The 19,097-nt window shown below is 37.7% G+C and overlaps 1 protein-coding gene across 1 annotated transcript in view; it reads left to right on the forward strand.

Annotated features, from left to right (window-relative positions):
- Nucleotides 1-19,097, forward strand: part of LOC124358048 — a 111,882-nt gene that overhangs the window by 78,318 nt on the left and 14,467 nt on the right. The window contains exons 20-24 of the mRNA XM_046810329.1: nt 1,711-1,921; nt 2,438-2,620; nt 3,424-3,528; nt 4,506-4,717; nt 12,270-12,499. Of these exons, the coding sequence (XP_046666285.1) occupies nt 1,711-1,921; nt 2,438-2,620; nt 3,424-3,528; nt 4,506-4,717; nt 12,270-12,499 (941 nt within the window). The remainder of the gene's footprint in view (nt 1-1,710; nt 1,922-2,437; nt 2,621-3,423; nt 3,529-4,505; nt 4,718-12,269; nt 12,500-19,097) is intronic.

Genomic DNA, 19,097 nt, shown 5'->3' on the forward strand with positions numbered 1-19,097 from the left:
CTTTGATAATGAATGGAAAACTACCATTAGTCCTTCAGTCTGATACAGTTTCTAGTGAGATTAGAGGCTGACAGTATAGGCTGACTTTGATGCTCACAATGGGCCACAGCCTTACCATTACACAACCTTTGATAATGAATGGAAAACTACCATTAGTCCTTCAGTCTGATACAGTTTCTAGTGAGATTAGAGGCTGACAGTATAGGCTGACTTTGATGCTCACAATGGGCCACAGCCTTACCATTACACAACCTTTGATAATGAATGGAAAACTACCATTAGTCCTTTAGTCTGATACAGTTTCTAGTGAGATTAGAGGCTGACAGTATAGGCTGACTTTGATGCTCACAATGGGCCACAGCCTTACCATTACACAACCTTTGATAATGAATGGAAAACTACCATTAGTCCTTCAGTCTGATACAGTTTCTAGTGAGATTAGAGGCTGACAGTATAGGCTGACTTTGATGCTCACAATGGGCCACAGCCTTACCATTACACAACCTTTGATAATGAATGGAAAACTACCATTAGTCCTTCAGTCTGATACAGTTTCTAGTGAGATTAGAGGCTGACAGTATAGGCTGACTTTGATGCTCACAATGGGCCACAGCCTTACCATTACACAACCTTTGATAACGAATGGAAAACTACCATTAGTCCTTTAGTCTGATACAGTTTCTAGTGAGATTAGAGGCTGACAGTATAGGCTGACTTTGATGCTCACAATGGGCCACAGCCTTACCATTACACAACCTTTGATAACGAATGGAAAACTACCATTAGTCCTTAGTCTGATACAGTTTCTAGTGAGATTAGAGGCTGACAGTATAGGCTGACTTTGATGCTCACAATTTGATTCATATATGTTTACAATCTCACGATTATCTTGCAGCTGGTTTTAATCAAAAAATTTATGTTACAAAGTTAATACTCTTCAAACTTCGAATAAAGAAGAATCATACCAGTAATAAACTTGTTATCACTACAGCTGGATCAAAGAGAGAATCTCCACAGCACTGGTTTCTGAAAGTTTGTTGGTTTACACTGCAAGTTATCACTACAGCTGGATCAAAGAGAGAATCTCCACAGCACTGGTTTCTGAAAGTTTGTTGGTTTACACTGCAAGTTATCTCTACAGCTGGATCAAAGAGAGAATCTCCACAGCACTGGTTTCTGAAAGTTTGTTGGTTTACACTGCAAGTTATCTCTACAGCTGGATCAAAGAGAGAATCTCCACAGCACTGGTTTCTGAAAGTTTGTTGGTTTACACTGCAAGTTATCACTACAGCTGGATCAAAGAGAGAATCTCCACAGCACTGGTTTCTGAAAGTTTGTTGGTTTACACTGCAAGTTATCTCTACAGTAGTAATATTATGCTTTTATCTCTCTTTTAGGTTCCCTACACTGCATAGCATCATGGATTAAAACCACGAACCCGGAAACATTTCTTTCTTTTTGTAGGCACCTACACTATTTTTTATAAACATTATAATTAGAGATAAGACCCTCAACTGCAGTATTGATTGAGACAAGTAGAAAGAAAGTGCCCAGTTCTAAATCAAACCTCTTTGTGTAATCCCAAATAATCCCTGAGTGGAAAGTAGTTATTTCATTAATGTAAGGTGGCTTTTGGAGGTCGATCACAACTTGTAGTCGTTTACACTTTTGCAGCAATATCTCTCATTTATTTAGATGTGTGTGAGACAGGTGATAAATGAAGGCAACATAACACTGAGTGGTCCCACGAGGTTCACTTCTCCCCTGCACTGCAATAGTGTGTCACTGCCCGAGATATACCAAGGACACAACCTAACCTGGCTGGAGGACCAGCTGGCTTGTCCGCTGCCGAGGGCTAGCTACCAACGTAACCTGGCTCAGTTACTGGACATGAAACAACTGGCAGAGAAAAGCTTAGCAGGTGTGTACCATTAGGTGAACTGTTGTGTATCAAATATGGAAATTGATTTATTACTTTTTGAACTTAAAGAATAATTTAAATTTTACTTTTTTATGATTTTTGTTACAATTACAACAAATAAGTAGCATAATAGAAAACAGTTGTATTCCTTGCATTTTAGTTTTCTTTTTTTCATTTCCTGAACAATAAGTTTTATATTTTGTATTTTCAGTATAAGTTTTATAATTGGAAAAGCCTACCAAGTTTATAGTCATACAGTCAATATTCAGTAATCTCAACATTTCTAACTCGAAGTTTAGGATAGAATGAACTTCTTCAGGTCGTGCTTTCTACTTGAAGAGCATCACAAGAATGAGAGATATCCAAGGAATGGTATTGTATGCAGTACCTTTCCAAACATATGACGCTACACTTGTAGCGGCTGTCAGGAACCAAAGTAACAGAACATCTCTGTCTTTGCTGCACTGAAAAGCCTGTTACAAAATGTTCTATAAATCTGATTCCTTTCTTCTCCAGGTCGTGCTTTCTACTTGAAGAGCATCACAAGAATGAGAGATATCCGAGGAATGGTATTGTATGCAGTACCTTTTCAAACTGATGACGCTACACTTGTAGCGGCTGTCAGGAACCAAAGTAACAGAACATCTCTGTCTTTGCTGCACTGGAATGCCAGTTACAGAATGTTCCTCGATAAGCCAGGTAATCAGGTATTTTTTCAGCAGGAAAATTTATTTGAATTTCCATAATTTTCTTGTTGAAAATTATTAGTACAAGGAAAAAACCTAACATGTTCAATGCTGTGACTGAAAGTTAATTATTTAATTTCAGCTTCGAGCTTAAAGAGAATATAACTCGCCTTAAACCTACATCTAACATTCTAAAGTAATTTGTAAAACAGTTATTGCTGCAAAACTAATAAAATAAAATATTTAAAATTTTGAACTAGATGCTATCTTTTTTTGATGCTGGTGGTTTTCTTAGATATAACACTTAGTACATGATATTATTGGACATATGGTGGCAGGAAGGAGTGCTGGCTAAGCAAATACTTGATTTCATTAATATATTATTAGATAATATATAAACATACATACGTTGTACATAGACCAATTTTTAAACTTTTTACTCCTTTTTTAATTTTACAACAAAATTTGTTTTTTATACTTACTGAGGTATACTTTTTGAACCATACCTTAGCTTTATACAAGAATAATAACAGTTATATAACCATATATGCGGTGTTACAATAAAAATAGGAATTTTCATTTTATTTAAAAATTAAGATTTAGGATCAAATAGTTGTTTTTAATTTATGAATGATTTAATGCATATAATATTTTGCCATACACGACGGAGAGCAGTAATATTCAGGAGCCATCGGCAATAGTACTGGAACAGTGGTCAGTGATATCTCCTAAAGTGTCATTATGTTGTTTTAACTGTAAAATATGAGAGGAAATAAATAAATAATTACTCCATTTAACTCCCTTTCTTGTACACAGGAAGTACAAGACATATCCTGAACACGGTCCCGTCTGACTTCCAGTCGGTTGTGATGTCCAGTGGCGAGATGGCCGGCTACGTAACCAGAGTCCTCCCTCGTTCTGGTACACTCGCTTCTTAGTTACATTTACTGTGTGAAATTAGAGTAAAGTTTGCTTTTGTCCGCTAACGTTGTTGTGTTTTGGATGTTGACTTAATATTTTTTATTATCTCATAACTACTGCATGCACAAAATGAAGATGGTCCAAGCTGGCTAGCATTTTGTGAACTTTTTGGAAGAAAAGTAATTTATTAGTTTCATCGAATTTAGCCACATTTAAAATAAATGGAAAAATTAAAGACAACTGTATTTAATAAAATAATGCTAATCATCATGTAACCATACAGCACCAGACATAACAATATGATGTTAATTGTCTTCAAGTAATACATTTGGACCAATTCGTATAGCTTGTTTATAAATCATAATATTATAAAAATAAACTGTTGATGGTGGCTGTTTTAGAGTTAATAAACTGAAACCTTACACACTGTACAAGGTCGCAGTGTGATGCAATGGCTGCTATTCTTATCGTTCGTGCCAATAGACCTCTGAATTACAAAGCACTATTAGTTACTGTGTATGAAATTGTTTTTTTTTCTAATGAAGAATTATAATAATGAGTATAAACCTAAAAAGTGATTAGAGAACAATGAAAATTATGTTAAACCATTTTCCAAAACCTTACAAAATACTTTTATACAGAGAAGTTTACTTAAGTAAGCAATAAATCTTACTTTATTTTTAAGGTTAAATAAACCAAGGCATTTGTAAAGTCATATAGAGAAGGTGGTATTACTTTTGCTCCGCATATAATGTGTTTCACAAATTCAATTGAACGGTGAGTATGATACAAATAAAGGAATGCATTTTTTGTAGCCATTTTGAGATGAATATATTCTAAATAATATCATCTAAATTTCAATAGTTGTACAATCCCACACAATATTCAAGTTCTATGCAGACAAGTTTTAAAACAATGTGTGTGTGTGTGTGTGTGTGTTTTGCTTAAAAAGTACTATTGATCTTTTTACTTCACAGGAGGTCATGGGGAATTTTTCAGACTGAAGAATAACAAGCTGGAGAACTTTCCTGTGAAAGGAGGACAGCCCAGTAGCCAACTGTTCTCCTTCCGAGACAATGTGGGTAAGACTTGCTTCTTGTTGGTGACAGACATCTGCAGTGTGTATTGCACCATGAACAAGACCCACAACGCCCAACTACCGTCGTTCCCCTGTCATCACATATCTCAGGTGAGTTTCAATCACTTTGTAAAGTGAATAAACTTCATTCAGTGGAGCTATTACTGTGATACAAACTGAGCTTTTTGGACATTAGGTCTCATCGTTTCAGCCAATGGATCTTCAATGAACCCGTTAACCTTCTGTGTAGAAAATAGCAACTCACGAGTTAGGTCGTAAGGTTCCATTATAGCAGGACTTACAAATGCTAAGATAAATACGCATTTCTTAAATAGGAAAGCATTTAAATAATGTCTACATTCCAAATTCCAAATTTTAATTGTTTTGTCATCTCCAATTGTGAAGAGATTGAAGGTAATTCCTCTTACACAGCCATCATGTGCTTGAATATCGTGAACACATGTTCTTTGTGATAAATCCCATAATCATACCTCTCCATTGAAGTCACCACTTGAAAGCAATGCCGATCTAGTTGGATGCTTTCTTAAACACGATATTCCATCTCTATGACCATCCAAGTTGCCAATAAATGGTTTGGCAAATAATATTTCTAATTTAACAGCATTTAATGCATGAACATACTCACGAGGAGCTTCAAAGGGATGTAAACTAGGATCATAATTGCAGAGAGCTTTGAATATATCTGACTTTGTTTCTCTTAAGTAGTGGTCGGTATTTCTTTTCAGTATCTTTACCTTGATGTTGATCTTAAATTAATAAATGTAACCTAAACACTACTTTCACAACTAACCTAAACATTAAACACGGACAAAACATAAAACACAAACGAAATACTAAAAACATGTCAGCTGAAACTATCACTCTACTCTGCTGCAGATGGACAAGTAGTTTGCTTCTTGAGCAGCTTTCTTGTACTATGTTTCCAATTGTTGGTTTATTGAAGTTATGTCCAGTGCTGCTATGGCTAGTCATGATGTGTTATTTCTGTTTTACAAAAAAAACTGAAACTGGGTTAATGAGCTTATACAATCCCGTTTGGAAAGTTAGAGAATATAAATATCAAAACTATGTAGCAATATAGTATCACTGAATATATTATCATGTACAGCATGTTTAAAAAATGTTAGCAAATATTTTTGAATATGGTTCAGTAGGTGAAAATAAACAAAATCATTCCTATAACACACTATGATTTATTTCACTTTGTTTAGTAAATATGAAGGGAACAGGTTTTTCCGGACACTTGCCATTGTTCAGTGATACAAAAAATCATAAACACTATGATTCGAGATCTGCAATCTGATCTCTTCTCCAAGTAAATAACTAACCTAACACATAATTACAAACTAGGTTAAAATAAACAAATCATACCAGAGCGTTGTGACACGGCTAAGTCAGGAATCACAACCACCATGTGGTTGTGTCAACTTCACTAACTGTAAAACATGCACATAATAAATAAACTAAACACAAGACTAACTATTAAAACTAAACTACAGAATACAGGTCACAATAGGTCTGCCACCACCTATGACTGTCGACTGTGACTCCTGATTTACACGTGTCACAACGCTCTGCTATGATTGCATTGCGGACGATGGCAAGAGTCCAGAAAAATCCTGTTTCCTTCACAATCTTTCCATTGTCAAAAGCAAACTTCAAACTTAAGAGTTATGTTGACTGAAATGGATTAAACAATATTAGTAAAAATATGTTTATCCTGATATTTATCATCCGTTCATAACAAATAAGGCGTTACTATTTTTATCTTTTACAAATTGTATTTTATGTGTCTTAATAATTTCTCTTTTTGTTTGCTTTCCATGAAATTATAACTGAAATTTTTTAAAGCTACCAATTTGAAACTATTAACGATAGATTTATCTTTCAGCTGAATTAACATCCTAATAAGACATACAAAATTACAACATGGTAATGTAAACTGTTTCAGGGGCATGGTGTGTTAAACTCAGAAAACTCAGAGAGACACCAAATAAAGTAAAATATACAAATTGAATCATATCCTAAAATATTTACACACGTTCATGAACACCTTGTATAATAATAGATTTTAAAAAAGCCTTTGACATGGTAAATCATGAGATTCTTCTCAGCAAATTAGAGTCAGCTGGGATCAGAGGAGTGGCTCTAAACTTGTTTAAAAGCTTTATCATAGGAAGGAAACAACAAGTAAAAATAAATACCACCTTTAGCAACCAACTAATTGTCCAAAATGGAGTACCTCAAGGATCAGTGATATCAGCCACCCTATTTCTAATTTTTATTAATGATTTATTATATTAAACCTTAACTTCCATGGACACATTAACAATTATGTGTCTTAATAATTTCTCTAATTGAATAGAAACGGCCGTTCTACTCAGAGAATGAGTTTATGGACTTGCTCCAGTGAATTGCTGAAATTTATTATAATTTTATTTATTGACCATTTGACGTGTAACTGTTCTCAAAGAATATGTTAATAAAGAAATTGTCTAATTGTCTAACGCTTTTGCAGATGATATAGCTCTTTTTTATGCAGAAAAAACCTTATTGTATTAAGTGATTTAATAAATTTGGATCTTTTACTACTCAGGAAATGATGTTTCACTAATAGAATGCAAGTGAATGTGAATAAGACTAAATTTGTTACTTATGATTTTTTTTCGGTTTTGAAATACCCTACCCGTTGATATTTTCATTCCTCAAGCTGCAATTTCCAACTATGTACATGTCAATCATTAGAGCAAGTAAAAACTATTAAATACTTGGGAATTCTATTTGATGAAAAACTTACGTTTGAGCCACACATTCTAGATTTACACTCCAAATTACGATCACAGATAAGAAAATTTTACTTTTTGAGAAATTTTTGTAACGAACAATTATTAAGAACACTATATTTTGCCCTTATTAATTCAAGATTACAATACGCCTTGCCATGTTGGGGTGGAACATACAAAACCTTAATTGGCAAGTTAAGAATGACTCAAAATTACTTCTTACGTATAATCTTAAAAAAAATCTAAAATAACACATTCCTTTCCATTATACCAACATTTAAAAATTCTACCCATTCAGTACCTATCCATTTTTAAAGTCTTGAGATTGTTTTTTATTAGAAGCGGAAATAGAGAAAATATTATGCCTAAACACCCACATAGTACAAGAAGTTGTGTAAATAATTGCTTCAAACTGCCTAAAGTTAATAAAGCTATTTTCCGATATTCCTTTCAATATTTGGGACCCAAATATTTTAATAAACTACCATTACAATTCAAGAGTACGAAAAACCTCAATCATTTTTGTAAGCAAACAATCACTTGCCTTTCTTCTCAGCAGGATGTAGAATATTTTAACAATGTATTAGTTTAAATATAGTGTTCATTTTCACAATATAAAGTATAATATGTATGTGCGAGTATATGTATGTATGTATGTATGCGTTAGTATAAATGTGGATGTATATGTATGTATGTGTGCCTATTTATGCATAATTTTGTCATTTTAGTTACTTTTTCTCTTTCTATTATTTAAAAAATCATTTATACTATTTATTTTCACTAATATATATATATATATATTCTTTTTTTTTTTTTTTTTTTTTGAAACCCTCAGATGTTACGGTTGGCGAAATACTAAGTACAGTTATTATAATGCTAGACTCTGATTCACATGTTAAAACTATATTCTTTATTTTTACAACTGGCCACACTACTGGTTAAAGTGGCCAGTATATTTCTCGCCTTTTTCATGCATGTATTTATGTAATTATTTATGGGAAATAACATTCATTTATTCATAATCTGACAGATTCACACAGCTGTTAATACACATTGCATTGTTGATACAGTCGCTGCTGTGTTACAGGCCACCCTGCTGACAACAAACAACTCTGTGTACCTACTGGGTGTTCAAGGTGCCCCCAGCAACTCTCTGATCGTGTGTTGCTGTCCGTGATGTGACACCTGTTAACACACATTGCATTGTTGATACAGTCGCTGCTGTGTTACAGGCCACCCTGCTGACAACAAACAACTCTGTGTACCTACTGGGTGTTCAAGGTGCCCCCAGCAACTCTCTGATCGTGTGTTGCTGTCCGTGATGTGACACCTGTTAACACACATTGCATTGTTGATACAGTCGCTGCTGTGTTACAGGCCACCCTGCTGACAACAAACAACTCTGTGTACCTACTGGGTGTTCAAGGTGCCCCCAGCAACTCTCTGATCGTGTGTTGCTGTCCGTGATGTGACACCTGTTAACACACATTGCATTGTTGATACAGTCGCTGCTGTGTTACAGGCCACCCTGCTGACAACAAACAACTCTGTGTACCTACTGGGTGTTCAAGGTGCCCCCAGCAACTCTCTGATCGTGTGTTGCTGTCCGTGATGTGACACCTGTTAACACACATTGCATTGTTGATACAGTCGCTGCTGTGTTACAGGCCACCCTGCTGACAACAAACAACTCTGTGTACCTACTGGGTGTTCAAGGTGCCCCCAGCAACTCTCTGATCGTGTGTTGCTGTCCGTGATGTGACACCTGTTAACACACATTGCATTGTTGATACAGTCGCTGCTGTGTTACAGGCCACCCTGCTGACAACAAACAACTCTGTGTACCTACTGGGTGTTCAAGGTGCCCCCAGCAACTCTCTGATCGTGTGTTGCTGTCCGTGATGTGACACCTGTTAACACACATTGCATTGTTGATACAGTCGCTGCTGTGTTACAGGCCACCCTGCTGACAACAAACAACTCTGTGTACCTACTGGGTGTTCAAGGTGCCCCCAGCAACTCTCTGATCGTGTGTTGCTGTCCGTGATGTGACACCTGTTAACACACATTGCATTGTTGATACAGTCGCTGCTGTGTTACAGGCCACCCTGCTGACAACAAACAACTCTGTGTACCTACTGGGTGTTCAAGGTGCCCCCAGAAACTCTCTGATCGTGTGTTGCTGTCCGTGATGTGACACCTGTTAACACACATTGCATTGTTGATACAGTCGCTGCTGTGTTACAGGCCACCCTGCTGACAACAAACAACTCTGTGTACCTACTGGGTGTTCAAGGTGCCCCCAGCAACTCTCTGATCGTGTGTTGCTGTCCGTGATGTGACACCTGTTAACACACATTGCATTGTTGATACAGTCGCTGCTGTGTTACAGGCCACCCTGCTGACAACAAACAACTCTGTGTACCTACTGGGTGTTCAAGGTGCCCCCAGCAACTCTCTGATCGTGTGTTGCTGTCCGTGATGTGACACCTGTTAACACACATTGCATTGTTGATACAGTCGCTGCTGTGTTACAGGCCACCCTGCTGACAACAAACAACTCTGTGTACCTACTGGGTGTTCAAGGTGCCCCCAGCAACTCTCTGATCGTGTGTTGCTGTCCGTGATGTGACACCTGTTAACACACATTGCATTGTTGATACAGTCGCTGCTGTGTTACAGGCCACCCTGCTGACAACAAACAACTCTGTGTACCTACTGGGTGTTCAAGGTGCCCCCAGCAACTCTCTGATCGTGTGTTGCTGTCCGTGATGTGACACCTGTTAACACACATTGCATTGTTGATACAGTCGCTGCTGTGTTACAGGCCACCCTGCTGACAACAAACAACTCTGTGTACCTACTGGGTGTTCAAGGTGCCCCCAGCAACTCTCTGATCGTGTGTTGCTGTCCGTGATGTGACACCTGTTAACACACATTGCATTGTTGATACAGTCGCTGCTGTGTTACAGGCCACCCTGCTGACAACAAACAACTCTGTGTACCTACTGGGTGTTCAAGGTGCCCCCAGCAACTCTCTGATCGTGTGTTGCTGTCCGTGATGTGACACCTGTTAACACACATTGCATTGTTGATACAGTCGCTGCTGTGTTACAGGCCACCCTGCTGACAACAAACAACTCTGTGTACCTACTGGGTGTTCAAGGTGCCCCCAGCAACTCTCTGATCGTGTGTTGCTGTCCGTGATGTGACACCTGTTAACACACATTGCATTGCATTGTTGATACAGTCGCTGCTGTGTTACAGGCCACCCTGCTGACAACAAACAACTCTGTGTACCTACTGGGTGTTCAAGGTGCCCCCAGCAACTCTCTGATCGTGTGTTGCTGTCCGTGATGTGACACCTGTTAACACACATTGCATTGTTGATACAGTCGCTGCTGTGTTACAGGCCACCCTGCTGACAACAAACAACTCTGTGTACCTACTGGGTGTTCAAGGTGCCCCCAGCAACTCTCTGATCGTGTGTTGCTGTCCGTGATGTGACACCTGTTAACACACATTGCATTGTTGATACAGTCGCTGCTGTGTTACAGGCCACCCTGCTGACAACAAACAACTCTGTGTACCTACTGGGTGTTCAAGGTGCCCCCAGCAACTCTCTGATCGTGTGTTGCTGTTCGTGATGTGACACCTGTTAACACACATTGCATTGTTGATACAGTCGCTGCTGTGTTACAGGCCACCCTGCTGACAACAAACAACTCTGTGTACCTACTGGGTGTTCAAGGTGCCCCCAGCAACTCTCTGATCGTGTGTTGCTGTCCGTGATGTGACACCTGTTAACACACATTGCATTGTTGATACAGTCGCTGCTGTGTTACAGGCCACCCTGCTGACAACAAACAACTCTGTGTACCTACTGGGTGTTCAAGGTGCCCCAGCAACTCTCTGATCGTGTGTTGCTGTCCGTGATGTGACACCTGTTAACACACATTGCATTGTTGATACAGTCGCTGCTGTGTTACAGGCCACCCTGCTGACAACAAACAACTCTGTGTACCTACTGGGTGTTCAAGGTGCCCCCAGCAACTCTCTGATCGTGTGTTGCTGTCCGTGATGTGACACCTGTTAACACACATTGCATTGTTGATACAGTCGCTGCTGTGTTACAGGCCACCCTGCTGACAACAAACAACTCTGTGTACCTACTGGGTGTTCAAGGTGCCCCCAGCAACTCTCTGATCGTGTGTTGCTGTTCGTGATGTGACACCTGTTAACACACATTGCATTGTTGATACAGTCGCTGCTGTGTTACAGGCCACCCTGCTGACAACAAACAACTCTGTGTACCTACTGGGTGTTCAAGGTGCCCCCAGCAACTCTCTGATCGTGTGTTGCTGTCCGTGATGTGACACCTGTTAATACACATTGCATTGTTGATACAGTCGCTGCTGTGTTACAGGCCACCCTGCTGACAACAAACAACTCTGTGTACCTACTGGGTGTTCAAGGTGCCCCCAGCAACTCTCTGATCGTGTGTTGCTGTCCGTGATGTGACACCTGTTAACACACATTGCATTGTTGATACAGTCGCTGCTGTGTTACAGGCCACCCTGCTGACAACAAACAACTCTGTGTACCTACTGGGTGTTCAAGGTGCCCCCAGCAACTCTCTGATCGTGTGTTGCTGTCCGTGATGTGACACCTGTTAACACACATTGCATTGTTGATACAGTCGCTGCTGTGTTACAGGCCACCCTGCTGACAACAAACAACTGTGTACCTACTGGGTGTTCAAGGTGCCCCCAGCAACTCTCTGATCGTGTGTTGCTGTCCGTGATGTGACACCTGTTAACACACATTGCATTGTTGATACAGTCGCTGCTGTGTTACAGGCCACCCTGCTGACAACAAACAACTCTGTGTACCTACTGGGTGTTCAAGGTGCCCCCAGCAACTCTCTGATCGTGTGGAAGTTGTCTGGCAAGAGATTCTTCCAGGTATTATCGATGCATCAGTTCAACCCTGTCAGCATTGCTGCCACTACGACCACAGGCCCCCACATCGCAGTAGCTACGAGGCATCTGGTTGGCAACACTCATCCTGAGACCATTGACATCTACAGGTGATCATAATTATCAAGAGTTTTGATTGAAAGTCAAACGTTTGACTTTCTATTTTCTTGGAAATAAGAAACCAAGTACTGATCCATTCTCAGTGTCCTGGTAGAATATACATATATTCAAGTAGTAAAGATGAATACAGTAAAGTTTCAGTGCTCTTTAATATTAATCTTTTTTACAGTTATTTACAGTGTTTAATAAACATAAAGTGTTTTAAAGTGCTCAGATGAGTATATCTTAAATAAGTATCAATTAAATTTTGAAATACTATTTAAAACCTAAATAAAATTAATTATACAAATATTACTTACATATAGAATTCAAGAAGCACATGTTTTTAACACAAATTTCAAAGCAATTAATACACTTTAATCATATTCTCAGCAAGAAGAAATTTGTTCTTTGTATATAAAGATTTGAACAGTCCTTCAAATTTAACTTAAGTTTAAGAAGAATTTCAATTTTTTTAATAGAAAGCAGTTGAGTAGTAAAAATTCAAGAGGAAATTGGTATTGAATTGAGTAGTTATTTCCTGTTATCAAGAGTAGACCTGTGTGGCAGGAGTAGCTCTGATGTTGAGCTGATGGTCTGTGCACTTTACCGGTTGGTTGTCTTATCAGCTGATCAGTCAACAATCCTTGTTGCTTGTTTGCTGTTGGGGTCAGTAGGTTGATGCTTTCATATAGGCAGACACAGTGTCCTTTTGTTTACTTTTTAACTGAACTACAGTAAGAACTTTAAAACTGTTACAGATTGATTTATAAATGTATTATTGATATTTATAAGCATAAAGCTAATGTTTATAAATTAACCCATTGGCATGCAGTGATGGAAGCGATCCGCGCGTAGAAATGTGGCCACAATCACGCTGTGACGGAACGCTTCCACCATTATCTTTGACTACGTAGTTGGCCTATAGTCTGCTAGGTAGCAGCACCAAACAGTCCGTGAATATTGTTCATAGCCTTCATGAATAAATATTCAATGTTTTGAGTTGGCTAAACTTCGTAAAACATGTTGCTTTTATTTATAGCCAGCTGATGTTTGTTATTGTTTTGACAACGGAGGTTAGTCGTAGTCGGGCGGCGCAAAATGGCAGGATTACGCAGCAGTGAAATCGATCGTCGAAATTATAAACGAAGATGGAGTTTTACTTAGTGACAGTGATAGTGATTTTGTTCCTAGTGATATAGACCTGGACCTGGATGACATTGTTCTGGAAGAATCAAGTGGAGCTTTCTGCAGACGAATTTAACTTTGAAAACGAGGAGTTCGACCAGAGTAGATTTGGGCATAAACAATAATTTAGACGATATTATTGAGAATGTTGCAGTCGGGTCATTGGGGCTAGAAGCACCTAATGACTATTTAGATTTAGCTGAACCATACATATGGGAAGATGAGTCCAATGAACCATTCAATATTCTATTTTTTGGCCCAAATGTGGGCGTAAACATTGAAAACCCTGAAGAACTAGAATCTGAAGATTGACTGCTTTTCACATTTTTGCTGGTGACGATTTGTTTGATATGATAGCCATGGAAACAAACAGAATATGCCTCAACACCAATTTGCTGATATTTCTAGAAAAACAGCTAAAATCAGACAATAAGTGGACTGATTGTACCCCAAATGAAATCAAAACGTTTTTCACTCTTTGAATTATTATGAGTATAGTAAAAAAAAAAACCGAATCTCCAGGCCTATTGGTCGACCAGAAAAGTAATTGAAACCAAGATTTTTGGCAATGTAATGACCCTGAAAAGGTTTCAAGCAATAATGCGATTTTTACATTTTTGTTGATAATAATCACACTGATGATTCTGACAAACTAAAAAAAATCAGGCCAATTTTGACTTACTGGAATGAAAAGTTTAGGAAGAACTACACTCCTAACAGGAATGTTTCAGTTGATGAGAGCCTGATGAAAATCAGGGGTAGGCTCCACTACATTCAATTCAATAAGAGTAAGAGGGCTAGGTTTGGAATAAAATTTTTACAAACTTTGTGAAGCTGCAACTGGTTACTGCTCGGCTTTTGAGATCTATACTGGGAAGAAGATCTTACCAACAGGGAGTTTGGCTAGCGAGGAGATTGTTGTGCAATTATTGCAGCCCTACCTAGGGAAGGGTACATATGTCACTTAGATAATTGGTATTCCTCACCCTCTCTTTTTAGTCGTCTTTTGGGTGAAAACACCTATGCTGTAGGAACAGTACGCACAAACAGAAAAAACATGCCAGCAGAAATAAAAACAAAAAAATTAGAGAGAGGTGAGGCAATACGCCGAAGTAGAGAAGGCCTGTTAGTTTTTGAAGTGGATGGACAAAAAGGAGTCTTAGTTATCAGTTCAAGACACGAGGACATAAACTTTCAGGAAACTGGAAAATATACTCGTGAAACACCAGAACAACCCCGTAGAGCAATCATGAAGCCTCAGGCCATTATGGATTATAATAATGGCATGCTTGCGGTTGACAGACATGACCAAGTACTTTCCTACAATCCAATTATGAGGCGATATGTGAAAGGATATAAGAAAATATTTTTTTATCTCTTTGAAATGTGTTTTATTCAATGCACATGTCGTGTTTTTCAGCTGTAAGTAATAAGAAAAAACAACATTTTTCTGAATTCAAAACTAACTTGGCAGAACAATTGAATGAGAGAGTTGAATTGAGACCAAAGCCTTCCACTGGCAGGAGATCTGCTCACAATCCAACAAGGTTACACGGAAAACACTTTCCAATGACGATCCCAGCAACTGCAAATAAAGAGTTCCCTAGCAAGAGATGCTCTGTTTTGTTTGAAACATGTTTTGAGGAAAGAAGTCCACATTCAGTGTAAGCAGTGCCTCGTTCCACTGCACTTGGACGGGTGCTTTGAAGTATATCATACTTCAGTAAACTACTAGAACTTCCTAGTGTCAGTGTAGACCTATGTACTATATCTTGTAAATACTGTAAACTATTTTAGCTTTTTACTTTCATATTAGTGATGTTTTAGAAAGACTTTTGGAACCTAACCCATGGGACACATTTTTATTATCATGGCGGAGCGTAGGTAATGTACTTGTACAATAGAATAGTGTACATGTTTATATATCTATATAAAACATGCTTGGTAAAGTTTTATAATAATAGCTCTTTGTAGTTCCAAATTATATAAATTTTATTGTTCAAAACAACCAATTTAAAGAAAAATAGGGTAACCACCAGGCTTTGGGGGTTAGCCTACATCCTATAATCCAACTTTTTGTAATTTTTTTCAACCTGTAGCCAATAGTAAAATTATGATCTAAGTATCATCCACTACTCTCCTACTTTAGGGCAATACCATGACCCCTTTTATGAAATTTGTCTAATTTTGAAAATACTTTTTGCCATTTACTGATGAATGAAGTCAGTTGGGGAGGTTAGAAAGTTTTCTATTATTTTTTTACTGAAAGTAAAAAATTTTACAAAATATTTGTAAAAATCAAACAACTTTTTATAAAAAGGGTTCAAGGGCCCCCCTAAATGGGTGAGTAGGGGGGTGAAACTTAGATCACAATTTTACTATTAGCCATAGGTACACATCTGCAAAATTAAAAAAAAAGGATTATAGGAAGTGGCTAACCCCCACACTCCTTTTTATGACTTCTCAGGGGTTTTTAAACCCCCACCCCCCAAAAGGAATTGGTAGTTAAAAAATTGTCGGTTGTTTTTTCCTAAATTAAACATTAAAACCCACATTTTTAGAAAAAAATTGGTAAAAATCTGACAACTTTTATAAAGGGGGGGGGTCCATTGGGCCCTCCTAAAGGGGGGTTATGGGGGTTTAACTTATATCATAATTTTAATATTGGCTACAGGTACACTCCTGCAAAATTTCTAAAAAAAATGGATTTTAGGAAGTGGCTAACCCCCACACTTCTTTTTTATGACTTCTCAGGGTTTTTTACCCCCCCCCCCCAAAGGAATTGGGAGTTAAAAAAATTTTCGGTTATTTTTTTCCTAAAGTAGACATCAAAACACACATTTTAGAAAAAAATTGGTAAAAATCTGACAACTTTTATAAAGGGGGGGGTCATTGGGCCCCCCATAAAGGGGGGTTATGGGGGGTTTAACTTATATCATAATTTCAATATTGGCCGCAGGTACACACCTGCAAAATTTCAAATAAATTAGATTATGGAAAGTAGGCTAACTCCCAGACCCGAGGGGCCAAAAAAATAAGATTTCCTCAGTGCTAAGTGTAATTTAAAAAGCAGCATGCCAATGGGTTAAAATAAGAAAACCTGAAACATTGACAACAATGGGCAGCAACAATAAAATTGAACCAAAATATCACATAGGTGATAAAGTTTTTGCCAAAGTAAAGGGGCACACACCATGGCCTGCTGTAATTGAGAGTTTAGCACTTAATTCAACATTACCAAAATACAATGTTGTTTTTTATGGCACAAAAGAAGCTGCACTAGTAAAAGAAATTAACATATCCTCATACCTAGAGAATAAAAACAGATTTCTAAAGACAACAAACAAAAAATTTATGAGTGCAATAAAAGAAATTGAATTCAGCTTTAATAAAAACAAATCTATAAACAATTCTTTACCAAATAGTTCTGTAGGAAACTCATTTCCAACTAATTGCTCTAACAAGGAAGAAACACCTTCAGCTTCAATTAGTTTTTTACACCTTATTTCTCAGTCATCTCCAACTAATGAGGTTTCATTTTCAATTGACCTCTCCCAGAACAAATCCCAAGAGTTTAATAAAGAGTATAATACTTTAAACAGAGCAATTACCCCAACACAGCAAATAAGTACACCTGCTACAAGTACTTTAAACAAATGCCTTATGAGTCAGTCAATACTGAATAATGATTGGCTTACAGATGATCCTATTAAGGTATATTATGACTTGCTAACAACACAAGTAGTTGGTAGCACAGACATTTTTTTGATGGACCCTGTAATATCACAAGGAGTGAAATGTTTAGAAGACATTGACTATCTCATTGAAGACCTCAACTTAACACAGAAAACTTCTATTATTATTCCAGTGAATAACTCGCCGGCCATTGACATTCCTGGAGAGTCTGGCTCCCACTGGAGTCTGTTACTGTACATTAAAGATCAACACAAATATGTACATTTTGACTCAACAGGATCTGCCAACTTTGAGCATGCTCTCCTTATTGCTTGTAAACTAAATACACACATGGGAATCAAAAACGATGTTAATATTTCAGCAATCCCTGTCCCAAAACAATCAAATGGCCAGGACTGTGGTGTGTATATGGTGATGTTCACTGAAATTGTCTTGCAGCTTATCTCAGAAAAAATACACTGTAAAGAGTGGGAAAAATGTTTCCCCTATGTAACTGAGTGGGAAATAGCCAATAAACGGTTTCAACTAGCTATGTTGTACAGTAATAACACACAAGTTAAAATAAAAGCCAGCACAATTAAAACAATGATGTTAAAACCTACATTCAACCCTACAAATCACGAAAAACACACACACAAAGAAAATAAGGGAACCCAAGTAACAAGCAACATAAATAACAATAACTGGACTCAAGTAAATTATGGAAAACGAAGGCAAACTTTCTCCACAAATAATGTGACCACTGACAGCAGCAAAAACCGTGTAAACCTCACAAATCAGTACAGTTGTATAGACACTGACGCCATTAACAACTGTGAAAATGCTAAAAATGACAGTTTGTCTGATGACACATCGACACAGCAGCATAGTAGATTACTTGCTAAACAAATTTGAAAACAACACCGTCAAGGAAATGCGCATACAGAACAGAGAAAGCAAATTGGAAATAAGAATTCAAAGCTTCATGTAACTTTTTGCTCTGACAGCCAAGGAAGGAATGTCCAAGCCAAAATTGAAAATTTTAGTGGCAACAAAGTGGGTGCTTTTGGTTATGTTAGGGCAAATGCTGGATTATTGCAAGTACTGGAGTCATGTACAATTGATCAAACAAAAACTGTCATCATAATGGGAGGTACAAACGACAGTGTAGATGATAACCTGCACAATATTTACAAAGATCTTGAACAGAAATTAACCGCCATAAGTAAGTCTAGAACTGTGTTTATTACAACCATTCCAAAACGGTTTGATAAACCTAGTGACCATGAGGACAACAAGAAATTAACTCTATTAAACAACTACATTGGAGAGTTGGTTGCCAGAATTGATAACACCAAACTGTTGAATTTGGACCAACTTAAAAGGTACCATTTTACAGAGTAGGGGTTACACTTAAACAATAAGGGAAAAAATCATCTGGCCAACCTTATTATTAATACCTTGAGTAAGGAATATAATCTAAATTTGAGTCCAGGAAACCTCATTGGAAAAATAAAAATCACTGAAGCACATATGGGCAAATACATAATAAAATCGGTTACGGACAAAAAAAACTGCACTAGCTCACTGCATTTCTGCAGATATAAATCAGGAAAGAAACATGAGTGCAGGAGTAGCCGTTATCTTCAAAAACCACTTTGGAAGACCTGAACCATCAGATTTTCTCAACAAACATTTAACCTGCCAGACTGTCACAATGGACCTACTGTGTATTGGTTGGTGACC

The sequence above is a fragment of the Homalodisca vitripennis genome, chromosome 3, assembly GCF_021130785.1.
Source record: "Homalodisca vitripennis isolate AUS2020 chromosome 3, UT_GWSS_2.1, whole genome shotgun sequence".
Lineage (NCBI taxonomy): Eukaryota > Metazoa > Arthropoda > Insecta > Hemiptera > Cicadellidae > Homalodisca > Homalodisca vitripennis.